Here is a 21,414-nt window from a genome sequence, read left to right on the forward strand (position 1 = left end):
TGTGGAGATGCTCATTGCATGCATGGCCGCCCCATCTGCGGGGCTGCCAGAGACCGAGCAGGGAGAGGACCGGAGACCTTCCTTGTGGAGGACACACTCCCGTCTCCCATGGGGGAAAAAAATAAATCAAATGCTTCTCTTAATTGTTCACTCAGCTCCTCATTAAAGTGTTTTTCCCAAACAGGTCTTGTCCTTTGCTTTTGCACTTCCCTGCTAAGTGAATGCCCATGTCCCTGCCTGCCCCCACCACAGGACTGAGTGAAAGGAGACATGTCTGGAGCAGGGCAGGTGCGAGCAGTTGGGGTTACAAACTCTGCATGTGCCCTTCCGTGATGCTCTGCTCCCACCCAAGTCAGCCTCTTTCAAACATAGGTCTCTTGCCTGACCTTGGCCCGAAGATGGCTTTGGTGGAGGCTCATGGTAGTGGAGGGGGCCTCACTGGGTGGCCAGTGGGGGGCTCTGCACACTGCATGGTCCCTGCAGCCGAACCATGGCATCCTAGGGTGGGAACTGCGATGGGAGGGAGGTTTGCAGCTGGGCTGGAGCAGTAATTAGTTATGGTTGTGTTACATGTTCTGGGCACATCTTGTTGATGAAGTGACTCAGATCTCAGAGCTGCCACAGGGTGGGAGAGGGTGGATAGCCAAGACGGACTTCATGTCTGTTTGCTCTCATGCAGGAGACACTGGCCACCTGCCTGTTTCTACAAGGCTTATTGCTCTGCTTTGGTGCAGCAATCCCCTACTTCAGCTTCATTCCTGCCCCAGTCCCTCCCCTCCTTCCCACCTCTGCCCTCACAAGAGGGCAAGATGCCCTCTCCGCACAGATGACATCCCCCAGCCCCTGGTCCACCCTGGCTGTTGAGGAGGTACAGCATCTCCCTGGAGCACAGGGCTCGTCAGCCCAGCATCCTCCTGCAGGGCCAGCACCGTGTGCTCTGGGAGATGGCACAAGGAGCAGTAGAAGATGTGGAGATAATCCTAATTTCTTAAAGCCTGAAGTGTAAAGTTCTCTGTTAATGCCAACACTGCATGCTTTCCTTCCACACACGCAAACGCAGTTTTTCATTGATTAAAATAACTCTGAACAAGCTTGCTTTGCATGCAGGCATCCAATCCTTCCTTGCCTTAGTGAGCTCCTGGGGTCTGCAGTGTCCTGTGGCACTGAGCTCTGCAGGGTAGAAGCACTTTCTTACGTGCAGCTGTTGGCTTCATCCTGCTGCATCTCTGGGTTTTTGGGTCAGTGCCACAGTGCACTCGGGTCCCATAACTGACTATTCATCAGCGAGAGTCCCTGAGAGCAGCAGGGCGAGGCTCACCTGCGGAGCTGTTTCCAAGGGCTCAGCAGCAGTGCTGTGCTCAGCCAGTCGAGGCCAGCATGGTGGGGACAGGCTCTCTAGACTTGCTTGTCAGGGGACATTATGACTGTCCTAAGCTTGCAGCTGGGGAAATTTCAGTGTAATGTATCTGAGCCACAACACGGCTCCATGGCATTAAGCATGGAGCCGGACATGATTGTAGCATCCATCCTGTGACAGAGGTAACCTGAGCAGCCCAGAGTCAACGAAGCGCAGGCAGTGCTGGAGAGGACAGGCTCTGCACCACGCGGTGGGGACCATGGGGCTTGGGGACAACGCGGATCCTGATTACAGGGTGTCTTCTGCCCCCTCCCCTTTGCCCAGAAGCAACCATTTCACTCGACCACTTGGGAGCAAACACTGCAGGAGCACCTCTGTCTGCGGTGGTCAAGTGCAGAAGTGATTTTGTATTGCAGTTTAAAGAGCTAAAGAAACAAGGAGTGGGCAGGGGCGTTTGTCTGACTGGCCATCACACGCTTCCTCCTCCCAGAGCCCTGCTTGTGAGCAGGGCCATATTGCACCGGCTGCATGAGGCCAGTAGGAGCCTGCAGATCTTGCATCCTGAATTGGGGTGTTGAACCACCACATCTTGTGGCTCAACTTATGGCCCCCTCCCGCTTCTGTCTCATTCCTTTACCCATATCCTGCGGGAGCCCTATTGCGCACCTTTCATTGCTCTTTTACACATTTATGTACCATTTCTTCAAATAATTCTTCACCCACCCCAGTGTTTATTCCAACCCTTAAGCATTAGCAGGCCGGGTTCAGGTTCTAACTGGCCAGATGTGGGTTTTTGTAATGGTTTTTCTTTCTACCCTTCAGTTTGTCTGGGTGACTCTCTTCTGAACTTCTTCCAGTCTGGCACTTCTGTGCAAGAGGTGAGTGGCTGCCTGAGCTGCACTAGGAGCAGCGCCCTTGCCCTGCTGCACCAGCGGGCATTTCTGCTCTGCTTTTACCATCCCCTGATGGCTGTAGGTCCAGCAAAGGCCCTTGGGGTTTCTACACCCCCAATGCACCCGGGGCTCACTGGGTAATTGCAGCATCCCCCGAGTGCTGTGCTGGAGCGTGCGGTAACATTTCCAGCAAAGCAGGGTGAGAGCTGATGTGGGGATGCAACAAGGATGCTGCTGCCGGGCTAGCGACCATGGTTCAGGTCTGGAAAAATGATTTCATACTCCAGCGCGGACCACACCTGATGCGAAGTCAACCCCTCTTGGTGTCAACCACAAAGCTGGCAGGGCTGCCCACCGCCGTGCTGGGGCTAGAGGAACGGAGCTGCACAAGAGCTGCCTGGTGCGTCGGGGGATGGGGACGGGGTGAGGGCAGCTGCAGGTGATGCACGAGGCTGCTGAGCAGAGGATTTCTGTTCCTTCCGGATGCCGCCAGCGCAGGCTGCCGGGGAGCAGCGGGGGCAGCGCGGGCACTCCCCCGGGGCCCGCTGCTCGCAGGCGGGTTTTGGGCCCGCTGCCCGGGCACCGACCCGTCCGGCGGGGGTAAGCGCGGCCGCAGCGCACGGCGAGCGGCGCCCCCTCAGCCCCCGCGCTCATCGCCGGGGCGGGGCGGGGCGGGGCGCGGAGGCTCCGCCGGCGCGGATTGGCCGCCGGGGGGAGGGGGGGGGGGTGTGAGGCGGGGGGTGCCTCGCGCCGCCGCAGGTGCCGTGCTCCGCTCTCCCGAGCCGCGCCGGACCGGGCTAAGCCGAGCCGGGCCGGGCTGAGCTGCCCCATGCCGCGGAGTGGGGCGGAGCCGCTGTCCCGCGCCCCGCGCCGGGAGCGGCCCCGGGACTGAGCGGCGCTGCGGGCGATGCCGCGGCGCGCCCCCGCGGAGATCACCGCTCTGTAACCTCCTCCCCTTCCTCCTTCTCCTCCCGCTCCCGCCCGCGGGGCTGGGGGCGCCGAGCGGGCGAGGAGGCGGCAGGCGCGCCTTAAGTGGGGCGGGGGCCGCTGCCGCCCTCCGAGCATCCCTCCCTCCCTCCCTGCCTCCCTCCCTCTGCGCCGCCTCCCTCCCTCCCTCCTTCCCTCCCTGCCGGCTCTATGGTGTGAGGGCAGCGATGCACAAGCACCACCACTGCTGCAAGTGCCCCGAGTGCTACGAGGTGACGCGGATGGCGGCCCTGCGGCGCATGGAGCCCCCCTCCTACGGCGAGTGGCAGCACGAGCAGTACGGCTACGGCGGGTACGGCTCGCAGACCCTGCCCGCGCCCGGGGGGGCCGCGCCCGCCGCCCGCGGCAAGGCCAAGCTGGGGCCCCCCGCCCGCGACCCCGCCGCGCTGAAGCCGCCGCCGCCGCCGCCGGGGAAGAGCGCGCCCAAGGTGAACGGGAGCGGCCCGGGCTGGTGGCCCGAGTGCACGTGTTCGAGCCGCGACTGGTACGAGCAGGTACGAGCCAGCCGGGCCGCGGCTCCCCGGTGCGGGACGGGATGGGACGGGGCGGGTGGCCGATGGGGGGTAACCCGAGGAGAGTGGCGGGGTCGTGGCAGGGTGCAATGTCACCCCAGGAGCGTCGCGGGCAGCCGGGGTGGATGCTGGCGTTGCTGGGGCTGGATGCCGGTGTTGTTGCGGTTGGCTGTCATCGTCGCTCAGGCTGGCCACCGGTGTTGCTCAGGTGGGCATCACTGTTGCTCGGGCTGGCCACCGTGGTCCTACCCAGCGTAGGAGCTCTGCATCGGAGCAGCCTCCCCAGGGCCCAGCTGGGCCAGCTGGGTCTTGGCTCGGCACAAGGCGGGCATTGGGCGTGATGTTTTTCGGACACCCCACCCGAGGTCCTCACCGCTTATGATGCCATTGCCTGAAGCCCTGGCAGTGTCGAGGGCATCCCATCATACTGTATTTAGCAGGCGTGGGGCGTGCTGCCCACCGGGCTGCCTCGTGGGCTCGCGGTGCCGCTTGCCAGCGCTCCCAAACTGGCACCCGCTCTCCATTGAGTTGTGGTTTCCTCGCTCTGCTGCTACGTCCCTGCTCCCTGAGATTATTACGTAACCCTGCTCTGGTCGCTGGCATGCTGTGTGCATTCTGCCCCATTTCACTGCCTCCATTTCTTCCCACACACATTCGTTTTATTAGTGTTCTCCTCCAGGACCCATTCTCAGACTGTGTCTCTCTTTCTCCCCTAAATGGAGAGACCAATCTTGTTTTGAACCCACAAGCCAGCTTAGAAAATGGTTGGATCTGTTTGCAAAGCATTAAAATGGAGGCTAGACCCTGCCTGAAAAACAATTTACCCTGCTTTTAGAGAAAGGCATTTCAATTTGCTTCTTCTGCCTCTTTCATTCATTATCTTCAAACCTCACATGATTTCTTATTGATCCTTCTAATTATTATTTCAAGATACTGTAGCAGGCAGACACACGGGAATCAATGGGAATTCTCTCCTCCTTTCCCCTCAGAAAACACAACCCTCTTCTTCCCTTCCCCTGTTTTTTCTTCATTACTGTCTCAGTCTATAGCTCTGGTTGAAATAATTAGATTCAAAGCTGATACGCTCAGATGATGTTTACAGAAAGCACCTAAAAACCCAGCCACCTTTCTATCAGCCTGGTCCTGCTTTCTGTCTCTTTCTCTGCCACTCTTTGCATCAAAATCAGCCTCGGCTCTCTCTTGCCTGCTGATTCCTGGCAAGCATTCTTCCATCTTTCCTTTGCTATCTCTTTCATTCCCTCCATCCAGAGCAGCAAGCACGGGGAGCTGGGCAGGAGCAGGGAATTGAAGCATGTCTGCTCCCTCCTTTCCACTCCTGCTTGCATGAAAAGTCCGGCCCAGGGTTCCTGGTAAGACAATTGCAACCAGGCTGGGAAGGAAGCGATGCCAGCTGCATCGCTGCCGTGGCAGGCTGGGCAGGGGAGCCTTTCGTGTTTTTGCAATGGTGGAAGAGAAATCATTGTCTCTTTGTGGTGCTGCCATGGAGCCCCGGGGCTTGGGCTGCTCAGAAAGTACACGTTGGGAATCTCTGCTCGGCCTTAGCCTTTCTGAAGATGAAAAGAAAAAAAAATCAAAAGCTCCTCGCAGCATTGCAAGCGACAGAGGATGCCAGTGTGTGAGGCTACATGAACATAGCGGGGTCTGCATGTAGAATATGACGTGTGTGATATGTGCACTGCCTGTATCAGAGCAGGCAGGATTGCTCCCTGGTGTGTAGCAAATGTATGCAATGAGTAAAGCTTTGCAGCAAATACCTCAGCAATGCTCCCCTTCTGATCCACAGGTGCAAAGCGCCTGAGCCATCAGGAATTCATGTTCTTCCCAGTCCAGTGGTGGGCACAGGGACAAAAGGTGGTAAAATGGAAACAGCTGAGCATGGCTTGTGCCCAGGCAGACAGGTTTGGCTCTGGGAGGCTGGGAGACGTTGGGCTCTGGGTAGATTTGGCTGGATGCTGCGGTTGCAAAGCTGGTCTCCTTCACAGGAGCTGAGGAGGCAGCCTCTGTGTCCTCAAGAGCCTCGGCTAGAGGCAGGGCTGCCATTTTTCAGGGCTGCCCCTTTAAATGAGCTCCCTGTCCCTGGAAGCACTTCCAGCAGCAGAGGTGGGAAGGGGTGTGCGGGCCAGGAAGCTTCCCCGGGAAAGCAGGGATCTGTTCACCTTCCGGGGAGCTTCACCACCTCTCATTTAAGCCTTTTTTCTCCCCTTGCTTCTTCACGCAAGCAGAGGAGAGTGCACACCACCTGCACATGCTGGTGCGGCCGCATGTGTGGATGCTCTGACATCAGAAACGTGCTCACGGTTGCATACGGTGGTGTATGTTCTCTGACATCATGCGTACTCACAGACCCTGTGCGCAGCTCCGCAGCATGCGAGACGTGCCCACACGTGCTGCCCAACACACGGCATGGTCCCAACGTCAGCCCACACCTCCTCCCACCTCTGGTGCCCCATCGGTTCTCTCCTCCTGCCTCTCCCCTTCTCTAGGACACAAATTAGCTTGCTCAGGCAATGCCAGTAACTGAGAACCCCTAATCCTGACCGTAGGGAGGGAGGAAATGTCTGAGCTCTGGGTTTTTAATTTCTTTTTGCTTTGCGTTTCTTCTCCCCTCTGAGATCTCTTCCATTTCTTCTCCCTTATCTATTCATGTTCCCTGTTCATTAGTCCCCACTCCCTGCACTTGCTGTCATTGCTGTCCTCCATTGTTCCCATCGCTGTCCCTGTGGCTCGCTCTGTGCCCTCCTTGTCCCTCCTCGCTTGCTGGTGGGGGACTCGAGTCCTCCCCTGCCAGACTAGGGTGAGAGGAGGACTCCCAGCTTTGGGGGAGGAATGGCAGCACGATCCAGGGAAGCATCCCTGATGCGCTGCAGTAGAGGAGCAGAGCGCTCAAACCCCTCCTCTGTCCTGCCCAATGACACCCACAGGCTCTCAGGACAGGAGCGCTGACCTGCCCAGCCGTGCCCGAGCCCCTTCTCCGGCACTGCTCCCTGCGCTGAGGGTCCAGCAGCAGCCAGCACCTTTCCCTCCCGCAGGGAAGGTCTAGCCCTGTGGCTTAGTTCCGCCTGAGGTCCCTGGTGCCAGGCACAGTGGCCAGAGCGGGGCCCCCCATGAGGCTCCCAAGGGTCTCACCAGTGTTTTCATGTGCATTTGGGGTGGCTGCGGCATGGGCACCTCCTTTCATGGCTGGGGAAGGGGCCCAGGGCAGTGCAGTTCCCTGGCATGGGGTTGGGAAGTACCCTCCGCCCCTGGGGCTGCCCCAGGTTTGCTGGCCCTGCTTGGCCAGAAATGCGATGTCCTGCTGTCCCCTCTTCCTGCGGCCCCTTTCTCCCTCTTGGGGAGTCAGGAGGATGCAGAGGGGGGTTAGAGCAGCATCGCAATGAGTCCCTGACCACCTGCAAGTGCCTGGAGCATGCCGGGCTTGCGTGGCCCGCCCCCGGCAGAGGCGTTTCATGGCCAGGCAGGTGGAGGAGGGGGACAGGGCCTCCCTGCCTGCCTTTGGCAGTGAGTGTTTCACCAAAGGTGGTGTTTTTCCATACACAAACATTGCTTGTTATAGTTCCTCCTGTGCACTGGGGAATTACCTGGAGTAGGTGGGCACAGCGCAGCACATCTTGGCAGAAGTACCAGCCTTCGCTGAGCCTTCAGATGCTGCTGGATTTGGGGCTCCTGGCTCTTGGGGCATGGGTGTCGGGGGGAGGAAAGAGCCTTGGGGAGGCCGTGGGGGTCCGGGCTGGGTTTCTGAGCAATGGGCAGGCATGGCTCAAAGGAAGGAGGGAGAGCGCCGAGGGGGCAGACGGGAAGCCAAATACGGGTTGCTTCGTGGGAAACGGCTGAAGCCCCAGATGTTCCCTGGGGAGGTGCGAGGGAGGGGGAGAGGAACAGGGTGCCAGGGACACGGAGGCAGTGGAGGTGGTGAGGTTGGCAGGGTGATGTTGCTATGGCTACTCCTGTGCTATTCATAGAAGAAATTAGCTAAATCTTTGCACTGAAAGGTGGAGGAGGAGAGAGGAGGAAGGCGTTCTCCGTATTTGGAGGGAAGGAGAGAAGCCAAAACAGGAAGGGGGAGAAGTTTTCCTCCTTTGCTCTGTGCCTGTGCCGTGGAGGGGCATTTGGGGGAAACAACGCTGCCTGACCTGCTCAGTGCTGGCAGGGCACGGGAGGACGCGGGCAAAGAGGAGACACCCCGTGGGAAAGCCCCCCACAGAGCGTCCACGCAGAGCCCCGCATGCAGGACGAGCTCTGCATCGTGCCAGGAGCACAGGAGACATCCTTTTAATTAAAGACAGCCAAGCTGTGAAAGGTATTTTTGGCAACCTAAATGTAGATACAACTGTAGTGAAACTTGCCCTTCGCGTCTGGCTCCATCGCTGAATGCAGTGCTTGCATGTTCCTCACCCTGTCCGTCTGCTCAGCCCCTGCTTTGCGGTCGCTGGTGGTTCCCCTGCCCTCCCTCCACCTCCAGCATCTCTTCCAGCGTGTCCTCCTGCCAGCCGGAGTCCCGGGAGGGTCTTCCCTCTCCATCATTCCTCATCGCACTCCGCGCTCTCATTGTGAGAGTTTGATTCCCATCCCACAGACCTGTTTGTCACCGCCTCACTCATGATGTGTAAATCTGTGTGTCTCTTCCTAATATATCTCCCTCCATCTGATTTCACCTCTCAGCTTGTTTCTTGGGCATCTCCGTCTGGTGATCCTGCCGTCATCACCCAGTTGAGTTGCTATAACCAGGCACTGAGCTGCTCTCCTTCCCCCAAATCCAGCCTCGCGCCCGCCCTCAGCCCCTTGCCCCACGGACCTGGGAGGCAGCTGATATTTCTGATGGTCTTGATGTTCCTTTCCTGCTGCCCAGCTGGAACCAAGGCCCAGTTAATGCTTTACAAAGTCATTCCCCCTCCCTGTGCGTCTCCTGGGGAAACTTATGCCTTAACACCCAGAGGCTGGGTGAGCTGGTTACCCTCGCCCACCCTGGAGCATCCCATGTCCTGCTTTCACCCATCCCCTGGCCCAGGCTGAGGAGGGTCAGATGTTCTCAGTGCTCCTTCCCAAAACATATTGAGTTCATTTAGGAGTAGACAGCTGAGGACATTTGTCTCCTTGTTTTCTTTATTCACCTGTAAGACTTTTCCCCCTTCCCTTGAGCACGTGAATCCCTTGGACAGGGGCTGTGTGCTTGTGCTTGCTGACCCTTCCGACACATCCCATTAATACGGTAAGGGATAACATTGGAATTAGAGAGGGGAGTTGAAGGACTGAGCTTAGCTCCTCTCCGGCCAGATTACCAACCGCTGCCTGCTAGCCAGCCCAGAGGCGCAGACCGTGGCCCCAGAGGCACAGACTGTGGCCCCAGAGCTGCACCCTGCTGCTGGTTTTGGGGTGTTGAGCTGCCGGAGGGACCCCGGGAGCAGCACAGGGAGAGGCGCTGGAGCTGGTGTCCAAACTGGCTGTAGTAGAGATGTAGCTGCTGCTGTAAAGGCAGTGTCTGAAGCCACATAGGTGGGAGAGACCCCATCAGTGCAACATGTGGAAGAAGAGGAAAGTACCCGCCAAAAACGGGAGGATGTGGCCCTGCCACATTGCCAGAGGAGGAGGAGAGCACATTGGTGAGGCAGCCAGGGCCAAGCACGGGCAGGTTTCAGCAGGAATGTAGCCAATGTGGAGGAGGTGGCTCCTCATGAAGAACATGGGGGTGGCAGGAAGACCTTCAGCCTCCACTGTGACAGCACCTACCCTCGCCCTTGTGGGAGGGATGCTCCCCACACCCCCATGGCTGCGCTTTCCACCTGGCTCTTCCCCCATGGTTTTGGGTGTTACATGGCTAGGACCTGCCTGAGCCCGGTCCAGACCAGTGCCAGGGATTTGGTGGGGATCTGTCAGCCGTCCTCAGGGTGTGCTCAAGGGAGGAGGGTCCCATGGGGGGTTGCATGAGAGGAAAACCCAGGGGACGTCTGTACCAGAGGTCCCGTCCGGGTACCCTGGGTGCAGAGGTGGGTGGGAGGTGGAAGCGAAGTAGAAGCTGTCACCATCCCTGGAGAGTTGCCTCATTCGGGTAAGCCCCTCAGCCCATCATATGCTGTGATGGGAGGAGAGGAGCTTCCGCTCCTTCCTTAGCTGTGAATGCTCATTTAGAGAGAGGAAGTCATTAAGCTAATCAGGCCATAATCAGCCACGGCCGTGGCTATGTGCCGGGCGCCTGTGGTGCACAGCCCCGTGCAGGATGCTCTCCGAGGGGACCATGGTCTCCAGGTCCCTGGGGAGAGCAGGTCCAGCACTGGTCTGCACTGGGGCACGAGGAGCTCCGCGTGGTTGGGGTGTGGGGGCTCTGCCTGCTGTCCTGAACCCCACGCGCTGGCGGGAGGGACAGTGTGTCTCTGGCTCAGCATCACAGCTGTGATTCGGGAATGGGCGTAACCCCCGCTGTAAGGTCATACCAGCGCTGCAGGTGCAATGGGCTGTGCTAATGCTCGCAGCTGGTTTTAACACATGCAAAGATGGGATGATACAGGGATCCCTCAAGGGCCTTCGTTGCAAATCCAACAATATGCTATGAACATATATCAGGGACTTGGAGATGAAAACTTATAACACAGCGTTTAACAAGTTCAGAATACCTGAATTTGAAATGAAGTTCACAGTTTAGTCTGCAGAAGCTCACTTGGATGGGGCTTGCTGCAGGACTGCTCAGAGGGTGTAATTATTTTGGGGGACACATGGTGCTTCAGAGCACCCTGGACCAGGCCCTAAATACCCTCTTGTCACCTTTGTATTAACTGGAATTTAGTTTGAGGCTCTGATGATGGATCTTGGATTGCTTTTGTCCCACAGAAACATGTTTCTTAACACTTTGTAACTAGATGTGCACTGCAACTTACTGAAGAGAAGAAAACAGGATATTTGAATCCCAGGGACCAAAGAAATCTTTATTTTAACACCGTCCCTTATTCACTCTTTTTTTTTTCCCCCTGTACATCAGTATTTGTCTGAGAGGGGGGAAAAAAGCACGTGAGTCTTTCAGATGATAATAGCTCTTCCTGTGAAAAAAGGAATTGAGTCAATTTTATTTGGTACCGCCAGGTCAGAGGGAAGCTACCGGCGCCCAGCACCTCTGCAAATTGGGTCACTTATTTTAACGGGCTAAGCCTGGAACAGGATGTCTAACTTTCAAGTATGAACATGCTGGCCTTAATGGTTTCTAAATGGAAACTTAGACTCCACAGAGCTTCTGTTTGGGGAAGCTTTCTTCCTATCCCGCTGAGTGAAGGCTTTTTCCAGTCTCTATTTAAGCTTACTCTTTAAAAAAAAAAAAGAGGCACCAAAACAAAGATTAAACCCTCAGTAGCTGCTTGTGTTCACATTACACTTTGGGCACTTCAGCAGCTTTGCCAAAGATCCTTGTGACCAGGGACCTTTCAAGTCCCGCGTTCCCCATTTCCGGATGACCGCAGTGCTTTGAGTTGGTGCCGAGGTGCAGCCGCGGCCCCAGAGCCTGCTCATGCCACCGAAACAGCCCAGCTCTGATGTCTCCCAGAGGCAGCCTGGAGAGGAGGACTGATCTTGCTCGTGGGCCACCACACTGGCTGGGAGCCGAGCACAGGGGCACAGGCAGCAGCTGGTGCCTGGCTAGCTGGGGCTACCACAGGGGGTCTGGGCACCCACAAGCTCCATAGTTGGCCCCGGCACTGTTTATGCCATGTTTCAAGCCGTGCAGAAGGAGGGCATGGGGTCAGGCTCAGCCTGTCACTCCCCTTTGTGCAGGCACGCTGTCAGGTGATGTGTGCCTCCCCCTGCCCAAACGGTGTTAGCCAACAGGTCGCTCTTGCAGCGGGTGAGAAAAAGTGCAGAGAGAGTTATTTTGTCCAGCCCAGTTACAGGGAAGGGATACTCATCTCTGGCCATTAAATTCTTCAGCCTCCAGAAGTTTCCAGCCTCTGTTTTCTTTTGCTCCCTTTCCCCGTCCCACCCCATGGGAGACCTGAGGGATGCAGCTCTTCCTCAGGGCTCTGCAGCCCTCTGACGCTCCCAAGCACCCTCAGCTCTGGCCACCGTGTAAAGAGCCCATGAAGGCAAAAAGAGGTGAGCACAGGGAGCTGTGAGAGGGGGACCAGCCTCTGGCAGCAGTGTGGTACCTCTCCCCTTGAGAAGCGAAGGGATAGGAAGGCCAAAGCATGGATTTGGTATTGAGATGCAGGAAAAGCCCTACATCTTGTGGGCCAGCTGGGAGCCAGGCTTTGGTCTGGGAAGGGATGTGCCGTGCATTGTTTCTTAACGGGAAGTCTGTGAGGTGGCTTCCCTGGGCACAGCCAGGTGAAAGCTGAGGTGTCTGTAGGCATGCAGGCATCGGGGGGGGGGGACGGGGACTCAGAGCAGCCTGGAGGGATGGTGCCAGCACCTCTCTGCTCCATGCACCTGCCCTCTGGCAGGGGCAGAGCCGGGGCTTGTCCCCTCCCTCGCCGTGGGCATGAGGAGCCTCAGGAGCAGGTTTCTCTCCTGCCTCGACCTCAGAAGTGCCCACAGGTTGCTGTGGAGGAGCTCTGTCATCTCAGGTGCTTTGGGAGGTGATCTTTTTGGCAGCTACGTGTTGGGCTCTGGGTTGGTGCAGGAGGCAGCCCCAGCATTGGGAAAACCAGTGTTTGTGCGAAGGGCAAGGAGGTCTGGTGTGAAGCAGATGAACATGTCAGTGTCTATCAGGGTGAGTGGTGGTGAGTGCGGGCTCGCCGTGTGTGCTGCACTGGCAGGACCTGGGCTCGCTCCTGTGAAAATAATGCATTAGCTTGGTGTGAACCCGCTCCCCCCAGCAGTGGGAGCCTGTCAGTGCCCGGGCATCTCGCAGCCAACCCCACTGCCACGGCAGCATCGCACCACTCCTTGGTGTCCCTGAGCCGGTACCTGTATGTTCACAGCTAGCGCCCAGCACTGTGGGGTCCTGCCACGGAGCAGCTGCTTTCATAGCTGTAAATGCACAGCTTTCTCCATGGTCTAACACCCTTTAAAAAAAAAAAATCAAAGCAGATGGAGCCGGGCTACAAGCAGCCCAGTGTGTCCACCCTGTTTAGAAGCTTCTGTTGGGCTTCTCCCTGCTTGGCCTCTGCCCCTGAGAGCTTTTAAAAGGATGTAAAGACTGAATTTCACTTGTCTCCAGAGCCATTTCCTTTTGAATGTTACTATTACACCTCAGATGGTATGAAGCAAAGTGTATTAAAAGGCAGATTGACTTTTCACTCTGATCCAATCCAGGAAAGTTGCAGAAATAAAGGAGTTAAGTTAGTACTTTGCTTCTCATGCACTAACCCAGCATCACAGTCACCCTGTCCTGCACATCCCTCGGTGCGTGACACATGGGGCACGCCAGCCTCCTGCGGAGACCAGCTCTGTGTGTTAGGCCTGGTATTTGTGAGCTCTGGAGGCTCCTGCTGGAGTCCTGTTGCTGGTTAAGGTCAAAATGGGTTTATATGTGGGCACAATCCAGTTACCATTGGCCTGGGACATCTGCAGCACGTTTATTGTGTCTGGAGGAGGTATGTAATTCCTGACCTCTGTGGGCTGGCCCCCGTGCTGGCTCTGTGGAAGATGTGAAGCTGTTGCAAAGGTTCGGGATTTCAGCTTTCAGTTCAGAGTCTCCCTGCTTGGCTCCCGTGTGCCAGCCCTGAGAGCAGTCCTTGGGGAAATGCCACAGGGCAAGTCTCAGCCCTTGGAAGCAAGCTAATGAACCTCCTATGTGTGCATTTAATTGCAGCTTTTCTTTTGGTTGCAAGTTTTGGAAAATCGTTGTGTTTTGCAATTCCTACCTTTGCCCCAGCAGATGACAGCAATAGAAACAGAGGTGAAGGGTGATACTTACAGATGTTTGGGGCTTGGCTGCCCCCAGGTGACTGTGTTAGTGCCCCTGGGCTGCCGAGGCCAGTTACCCATCGGAAACACAGCCCAAACGGCAGCGGCCCCTCTCAGGTGACTGCCCAGAGGTGATATCTAAAGGTGTTTCTGAAAGGCCACATCCTGCGCCTGAGGTGTGTCCGAGCACTGCTGGCTGTCTTGCTGCTCCCTGCACATGCTGCAGTGGAATTGCTCCAGCCTGGGGGGACTGTGGGCTGTCGGGGAGGAGACGTCCCTCCTGCTCTGCATGCAGACCTACAGCCTTCTCCTGGCTTTAGCCACGGAGGCAGCTGCCCCGAGACAGGCTCTAGGCTCTCCTGGGGCCTCTGCAGGGAGCCAGCCCCTCGCTGGGGGCTGCACAGGGCAGGTTGCTGCTCCCTCCATTAGCACCTGGGCTGTGGCTGCTACTGGGACCATTGTGTAGTGCTTGAGCACTGATGCCTCAACACAGGTGAATGCGAGGTTCTGCTTCTCTCAGCCCCCGTGAGACGAGAGAGCTCCTGAATCCTGACCTTCAGACCTCATCCCCATTCACTGCTATTCCCTTTGACTCCTGTTGCTGTCCAGATTTTCCCAAGAGCTGTCCTCTGCCTCGCTGGCTTTGCGCCTAGATCAATCTCTCTGCATCTGTGCAGTGACCCCCCTCGCTCCCCAAGGTCCTCCTTGAGTCACACCTTCCCCGCAGCCTCCAGCCCCTGAGCCCAAGGATCTGTGCAGCCCCTTGCACCTCTGCCTGATGGAGGGAGTTCAGGGCACCTCCAGCTCTGCTGGGCTTTGATGGTCCTGCTGCCGTGGGGTTAGCACCATAGGGCTTGGACCTCTTCTCTTTCCATTTGTAAATCTCCCAAGCACAAACAGGGTTTGGTAAATAATAATAGTGTGATGAAGCAGTTTAGATGGAAGAGATCTGACAGCCCCCATTGAATGTGACCTGAATGCACAGCCCTGTTCCCTCTCCTCCCTGCATGCAGCAACCCCCTGCTCCTTAGGGCATAAATTACTTACCGTTCCCTATAGCATTGAAGGCATGGTTAATTCACCAGCACGTTCCTGCTGCCCAGCAAAAAATGATGATGTTCTCTCTCCTCCCCTGGCTAGCAGAGGCCTCAGTACATGTGCCTGCCTGACAGAGGGAGGCAGAGGCTTTTCATTCTCAGGCCCTCTGCTTATTTCTGAGTCTTAGGTCTTGTCAGACTCTGCAGTAGATCATGCAAGGTGCAAATGTTGGAATATTTGCAAGTGGAAGTCAGAGCTAATGTCCAAACACCTTTCTTGTAGTAGCTGGAATAGCTGGCCACAGGAGGCAAGCGGGGATTTCCTGGTCTGAATTCCTCCTGACCATGTGTGACTGTTTTAAGCAGCCACTCACATTCGGCATCTCCTGGGTCCCATCTGGAGCCTGAGTGGGAAATTGTGCTCCTAGCAGTATTTTGAGATGTAAAAATCACTAGTGTGGAATGGCTGCGAAGGGTGCTCAGTGCACAGCGAGCAGGCTAGACAAAATATGTCCTTAGGGCTCACCACTGTGTGAGCGAGGCAATGTGATGTGTGATTTGTGGGCTATTAGTAATTCAACAAAGAGACTGCAGTGGGGCTCGGTGGAGGACTCAGGCTAGACCTGCAAAAGGCTCTATAACATTATCATACAGAGCACTTCTCCCTGGGAGGGATCCAAAGCATCATTTGTGGAGTTGAATTCATGTCATAAATCATGGGGCATGTGATGGGCTACAGTCACTTAGGCTGCCTTTTCTGCATCCTTCCTGGAAACTCATCTAATAAGAGCTGGCCTCTGGCACATCAAGATTCAAACATCCATCGTTTGTTAATTGCTGGCAGTAGAAGTGCTTCTTTTTTGCCTTGAAATGTGGAATCCCTTCCTAGAATTGCACTGGGGACTAATAAAGCCAGTGCCAGGTTTAATATATGCTATTTCACAAATTATCTGGATTAAATACAAGGACTCTGTACTGCCAGAGAGGGGATATTCCCACTTAACATTGCTTCTGGGCCATGGAGATCCCAAGACATTGGACCTGAAAATTGTGATTCTCTTATGTGTGTGGGAGGGGTTTGGCAGGAGTGCTTGGAAGTGGTCATATTTGCCTGAGCTAGAGAATGAATTGCCATAAAAACTATGGGTTTGTAACCAATAGTTACAGCTGCAGGAAAGATCAGAAAGCGTCTGAATAAATCAAATTAACTACCTCCTGCTCCACCCATATGAGACCAGAATCTTTCAGGGCAAGATTTAAACCACAATCCGGTTGACCCCCTAACTCTCCCACCTACGAAATGAGGAGAGTGAAAAGTCCAGAAATGCGATCAACTAAAACAGGAGGCAGTGGGGACTGCCATGCTGGGTTGTGTGAGGAGGTTGGTCTCTGTTGGGGGCATATAAACCCAGAGGAGGGCAATGAGGAGGTAGCCTGCTCCTGTGAAAATATCACAGACTCACAGAGGCCGTTGGGCTGTGCAATCCAACCATCCACGTTACTGGACAGACAGTGGTTCCTGTTAATTGCTGCACGAGCCCACACCTTGACTTGCTTGCTCCTGACCCTGACTCTGATGTTTCTGATGCCCTAAGGCAGAGGGTTCACCTCCCCTTGTAGCTCATGTCTCTTATCATTTCCCCGTCTTGCTCTGGCTGTTGTTCTCCACACGAGCCTTGGAATGATGATGTGAATCCCGACTCACCCCTGACCTTCCAGATTTTGCACCGCTTGCTGTTGTGTGCTGTCGAGGAATGTCGGCCCTGTAATTAATCTTAAATTTCTCACTTTTTGCCGCTTCTCCCTCACGGGCCCGCTCAGAGACAAACGCCTTCCCCAGCTGCCTTGCCCCAGCAGCCGCGCCGGCAGGGGTTGCTCCCGGGGGCGGGGGCAGGGGCTGCGCTGCGGGCTCCGCGGGGCACCGCGCCTTCAGGAGGTTGCGGCGCTGGACAGCTCCGGCGCGGCGGGACCTCGCTGGCGGCGTTCGGGGGCCCCGCCCGCCCCCGGCCCTCCGGTCACCGGCGCGGCAGCTTCCCCCGTGCCCTTCTCCCGGGAGAGCCTCCCTCCCTTTAGGGCCTCGTCCCTGCCTTCTCCTGCCTGCCCTTGCCCTCTGCGCGTGTGTCCCTCCTACGATGTGCAACGAGCTAATGGGCAGAGGGCGGCCCAGGAGGAGGGGGACCCCCAGAGAGGTTTATGGGGACCCCTGCAAGAGAGCGGGGATGCATGTGGTGGTGTGGGGGATGAGCCGAGGCTGCCGAGCAGAGGGTTTACCCCAGGGGTAACGAGGACGAGGGACCATACACTGCCACCTCTCCCAGGGCATGGTGGCCCCGTGCATAGGAGGGGCAGCAGCAGCTGCTGGAAGGTGTGTGAAGGCCTCAGGGCTGGTCTGCTGGCAATATATTCCTCCCTCAGAAGGACTTCCTTCCCTACTCCTCCTATTTCCTAATCCCTCAGTAATGTGGATTTCAAGTAAATTTTGGTGCTGGTGGGATTCTGGCCCGAGGCTGGGAAAGTTTCCAGTCTTCCCTGTCTCCTTCCCAGCAGCCAAGGCCATGGGGTGTTTGGGACACACCAGGCCTGAGGAGGGGACCAATGCCCAGAGCCATGCTGTGGCCCTGCTCCTGTCCCAGGGCTGTTGGGCACCTGAAGGAGGGACAAGAGCAGAGCCCTTCCTGAATTGCTCTCTTCTGCCTAGCCTGAAGGGTCTGTGGTGGCATGGCCAGGGGAGAGGCAGTGCACCGCGAAGGGCTGGCTGGGTTCATCGCTCAGCTCGGTGACATCCCACTTTTGTCTCCTCACAGGCCAACCCTGCTCCCATTATCGTGAACACAGACTCGCTGGAACAAGGGCTCTCTGTAAGTCTTTTGGTTTTGTTTCGCTTCCTTTGAACAAGCGGTGCGTTTTCCCTGCTCAGCGGTGCAGGAGAGGCTCCTCCAGCCCAAGGAGGCCCCGGCAAGGTGTCAGAGGAGCCTGGTACCTGCGCCACATCCCCACAGCACATTCCACCCCCAAACCTCGCTGGGGCTGGGTGACACTGAGCAGAGCCAAGGCTAACAGCAAGCAATGCTGGGGACTCCAGCATAGGGAGGGTACAAGGCAGGAGGCACTCAGAGGGGCACACTGTGGGGTAAGCAGGCATCAGAGGAGCAGGGGGAGCTGGGCTGGCTGTGTTCAGGGTTACCCACACAGCCATTTCCTCAGCCTCCCGTGCAGGGTGGCTTCAAGGCTCTGCTGGGGCATCCCTTGCCTTCCTGCACTTCCTCAGCCCCCTTCGGCAGCCCCGGCCCCTCAGGAGGGAGGCAGGGCTCTCTGGGCGCTCGCTGGCATCGCACCCGCTGGTCCTCAGGGCAGCAGGGCCCATCAGATGCTGCTCCTCTCCCAGTGAAGGCTGCCAGCAGCTGAGCAGTGCTTGGTGACTGTGAGTGTTTGCAGCCACAGTGTATCTGGCACTCTTGGCATAGTATAAAGATAATCCTCGATTTGTTGCAGAGAGGGTTTGCACACTGCTGCATCCCTTCCCAGAACATTTGCAAATCATTCCTGCTGGGGGGATGGAGGGGGCAGGGTGGCCAGCATGGATTTCTGCAGCATTGGCTCTGTGCTTGTGGGGTGCTCCCCCTTTTTTCCCCAAAGGGAGCTCAGTTGACAGCTTGCCGGGGCTGGATACTTTGCACCTGGTTTTCTTCTGATGCAGCAAATTTCAGCTGCCTTCCACATTAATGAAGCAGCACCAGGACTGAGAGCTGGGGTTGGTTTGTCTTTGGAGTCATGATGGAGGGCTGCAGGTGACTTCTGGTGGTTGAACCTTCCTTGTAAAGAACAGCAGATCTCAGCCCACAGCCTGTGGTGGGGTCAGTGTGCATCAGAGCTGTGCTGGGCTGGTTGGGCAGGGCTACAAAAAGGAAGGGAAGCCCAGCTGAGAAGCCTCTGCAACCCTGGCTGTATGGTTTAATTATGCCTTGGGTGCTGAACTGAAGCCACCTGGCACTGGGGAGGAAGGCAATGGTGCCTCTCTCAGCATGGCATGGTCCTGGGTCCAGCAGCCATGTATGAACGTGGCAGAAGAGAGTTGCTGTCCCCAAAGGTTTCCTTCTCCAAACGCATGGCATGGCAGTGTGTTTGTGTGGTTGGAGGCTTCTCGCAGCGTGCTGGGCACCCCGGCTGCAGGGCAGTGCCATGTTGCAGCCTGCTCTCTGCACTCACGCGGCTGGTGCTGTTCTACAGGGAACTGGAAAAAGGGCGATGTTTCCTGGAGGGGAAGGACAGACCGCAAGGTTGGACTGGGGCAAGTGATGGGTGTGCTGTGCGCAGGGCAGAGAGGTATTCCTGGATGGAAAGTCTGCTTTCATGTCTGTTTTGTACCCTCCCTCCCTTGGAGGAACATTGTCTGCTCGCCTTCACAGCCACCAGCACCACATCCTTCACCAGGCTCCAGCCATCCCTGTCCCTCCTCCCTGCCTGTGTGCCCAAGGGCAGCAAGAGGTGAGCCCAAGGGCCAAGGACAGACTCTGTCACCCCAGGCAGGCTCCCGAGCCCTGCAGAAGCCAGCAGCAGGAAGCCCACCCGTGGGGCCAGCAGCCGCCTCCTCCCACTGCAGTGCACTCCACTTTCCTGCCCTCCTGGCTGCCTCCCCCTACTCCATCTCATTAACTCCATATCCCTCCCTCCCCCTCTCCCTCCACCTCATTAGTTCCATATCGCCGTCTGCCCCTTCTTCCTGCGCCTTGGCCGCAGCTCCTTCTTGCTGTGCTGGATGGGAGCTCCCTTCCTGCAGCTTCTGGGGTGGATTTGGCCGGGTTTTGGGGGGTGCTCTGCACCCCTGGCAGGCACCAGCATCACCCTGGGGATGGCAGTCACCTACCCCATCCATCCAACCCCAGCAGCACATGCCAGGGGGGAACTGCCCTGCGGTGGTTAAAAGGAAAGGGCAGGTTGTGGCTGTCATCTGCTAGGCGGAGCGGGGACCACCAGCCCCATGCCCAGGCAAGTGCTGCCTGCGGGTTGCCCCGAGGAGCCTGTGCCCAGGGCAGGAGAGACACCTCACTTTGATTCCTCTCGGCCTCCAGCCTGGAAACTGTCTTGCCTTCTACTTCACGTCATACCAGCACAGAAACGAGCCCTGCTCCATCCTTTCCTTCTCCGGGGTGCCGGGCTTCTCAGGCTCCAGGGAAAACACACCCCAAAACCTCCCGTTTGGCCGTTTCCCAGGTCAGCAAAGGAGCCACACCAGGGGCCTGCTGCAGAAGAGCACACCAAAATGGCAAATCTGGAAGCATGTTTTTTTACAAACCCAAAAGCTGAAGCCTGTTGGTACAGTATGTATTTGGAAGGGTTAAAGTCACATCTTCCAGTCTTTAATTACTTAACTATTCAATGCTTTCCTTAATGATAAACAGATGGATGTAGTCTAGTTCCTTCCTGTTCTAGCTCCATTGATTGCATTGGACTAGCTGCTGGGCTGACTTTGGCCCCGGCTGTTTATCAAGAAGTCTGCTCCACATTTCAATCTCTCTGTCCACCCACCTCCATCCCCAAGAGCATGTGGCACCAGCAGCACCGTAAGGTACAAGCTGCAGCACTGGGTCCCACTCACCACCGGGGCCGGGGCTCAGCTCTGCTGCCTGCGGCTTGTGCAGAGCCCAGCACACCCAGGGTGTAAAAACCCAAATAAATCCTTATAAAATTCCTGCTGTATTAAAAGCATCACTTGAAGGGTAAGGACGGGTGTCAGGGGGGATGACCCGTGCCAGCTCCACGTCGTTGCTCAGTTTCACCCCTTGGTGTATTTTGCCCAGCAGGTCCACAGCAGGGAGGCGGAGCATCGGAAGCACATGGCGGACAGGGTCTCTGTTTCAGAGCTGCCTCTCTGAAGCTGAAACAACTTCTTGCTGCCCAGGGTGCATGGCAACTGCTGCCAGGCAGTCCCAAAGTGAGCAGGGAAGGTCACTCCAAAGCCCTTGAGGAGCTGAAGGTTTCAGACCCTGGGTCCTTGGAGCCCTCCTTTGGTGCCCCACTGCCCAGCAGCGAGGTGCCACCACCTCCTCAGTCTCTAAAAGCCAGGTCTGAGGAAGCCAAGTGCTTCCCAGGCCTGATCCCAGCCAGCGAACGCCACAGGAGCCCCAGGCTCTGCCACCAGTGAGCGCAGAGGCAACCTCCTTGTGCAGCACTGACTCTGCTGCCAGGGTCCCCAGCCACAGTTGCTGCAGGGTGGGGGGCAGCAGAGATGGCCACTGCAGTCCAGTGCCTTTGAGCAGGGCAAAACTTGCTTGTAAGCTGGAAAAGACAGAAAAAATCAAAACTCAACTGCCACCCTCACACTTTGGTCCCAAGCGCTGGCGGTGGCACATCCCGCTGCCAGTTCCTGCAGACAGTGTGGCTGCGGAGCTGTCCCAGCTGTGTGCTGGGGCTGTCAGGCTTCAAGCCCCTTCCCTCTCCCTGAGCTCAGCAGGCTCATCCCCATGGCCCTCTGGCAAAAGGCTGACCAGAAATATGGCGTTTATTTACTCTGTGCACAAGGCCAACACTGTGGGCAATGCATGCAAGGGGGTTGAGGCCAGGGGTTAGCTGGAAGTGAGTCAGTAGGTCTCGGTGCTGCGGCAGGATGCATGGATGCAGGGAGGTGAAGGGAGGGAGCTCTTAACCTATTTTCTCTGGGCCCCCTGCCATGTGCAGGCAGGAAGAGCTCTCCCTCACGAGCACTGCTGGTACCCACGCCAGCGAGGAGGTATCCATCGCACCCGCTGCCCCGGCACGGGGCTGCTCTCCTTTCCCCTCGCTGGGGC

The 21,414-nt window shown here is 56.9% G+C and overlaps 1 protein-coding gene across 6 annotated transcripts in view; it reads left to right on the forward strand.

The window, feature by feature from the left end:
- The window catches only part of DLG3 (discs large MAGUK scaffold protein 3), a 79,296-nt gene that overhangs the window by 22,244 nt on the left and 35,638 nt on the right, over nt 1–21,414 (forward strand). For 2 of the 6 annotated variants that reach the window (XM_050901589.1, XM_050901590.1), the window contains exons 1-2: nt 3,405–3,731; nt 17,434–17,487. In XM_050901589.1, the coding sequence (XP_050757546.1) occupies nt 3,405–3,731; nt 17,434–17,487 (381 nt within the window). Of the gene's footprint in view, nt 1–3,404; nt 3,732–17,433; nt 17,488–21,414 lie in introns of those variants that run through there. The other 4 variants (XM_050901587.1, XM_050901588.1, XM_050901592.1 and 1 more) reach the window with 2 other exon arrangements.

Source organism: Gymnogyps californianus, chromosome 9 (assembly GCF_018139145.2).
Source record: "Gymnogyps californianus isolate 813 chromosome 9, ASM1813914v2, whole genome shotgun sequence".
Classification (NCBI taxonomy): Eukaryota; Metazoa; Chordata; class Aves; order Accipitriformes; family Cathartidae; genus Gymnogyps; species Gymnogyps californianus.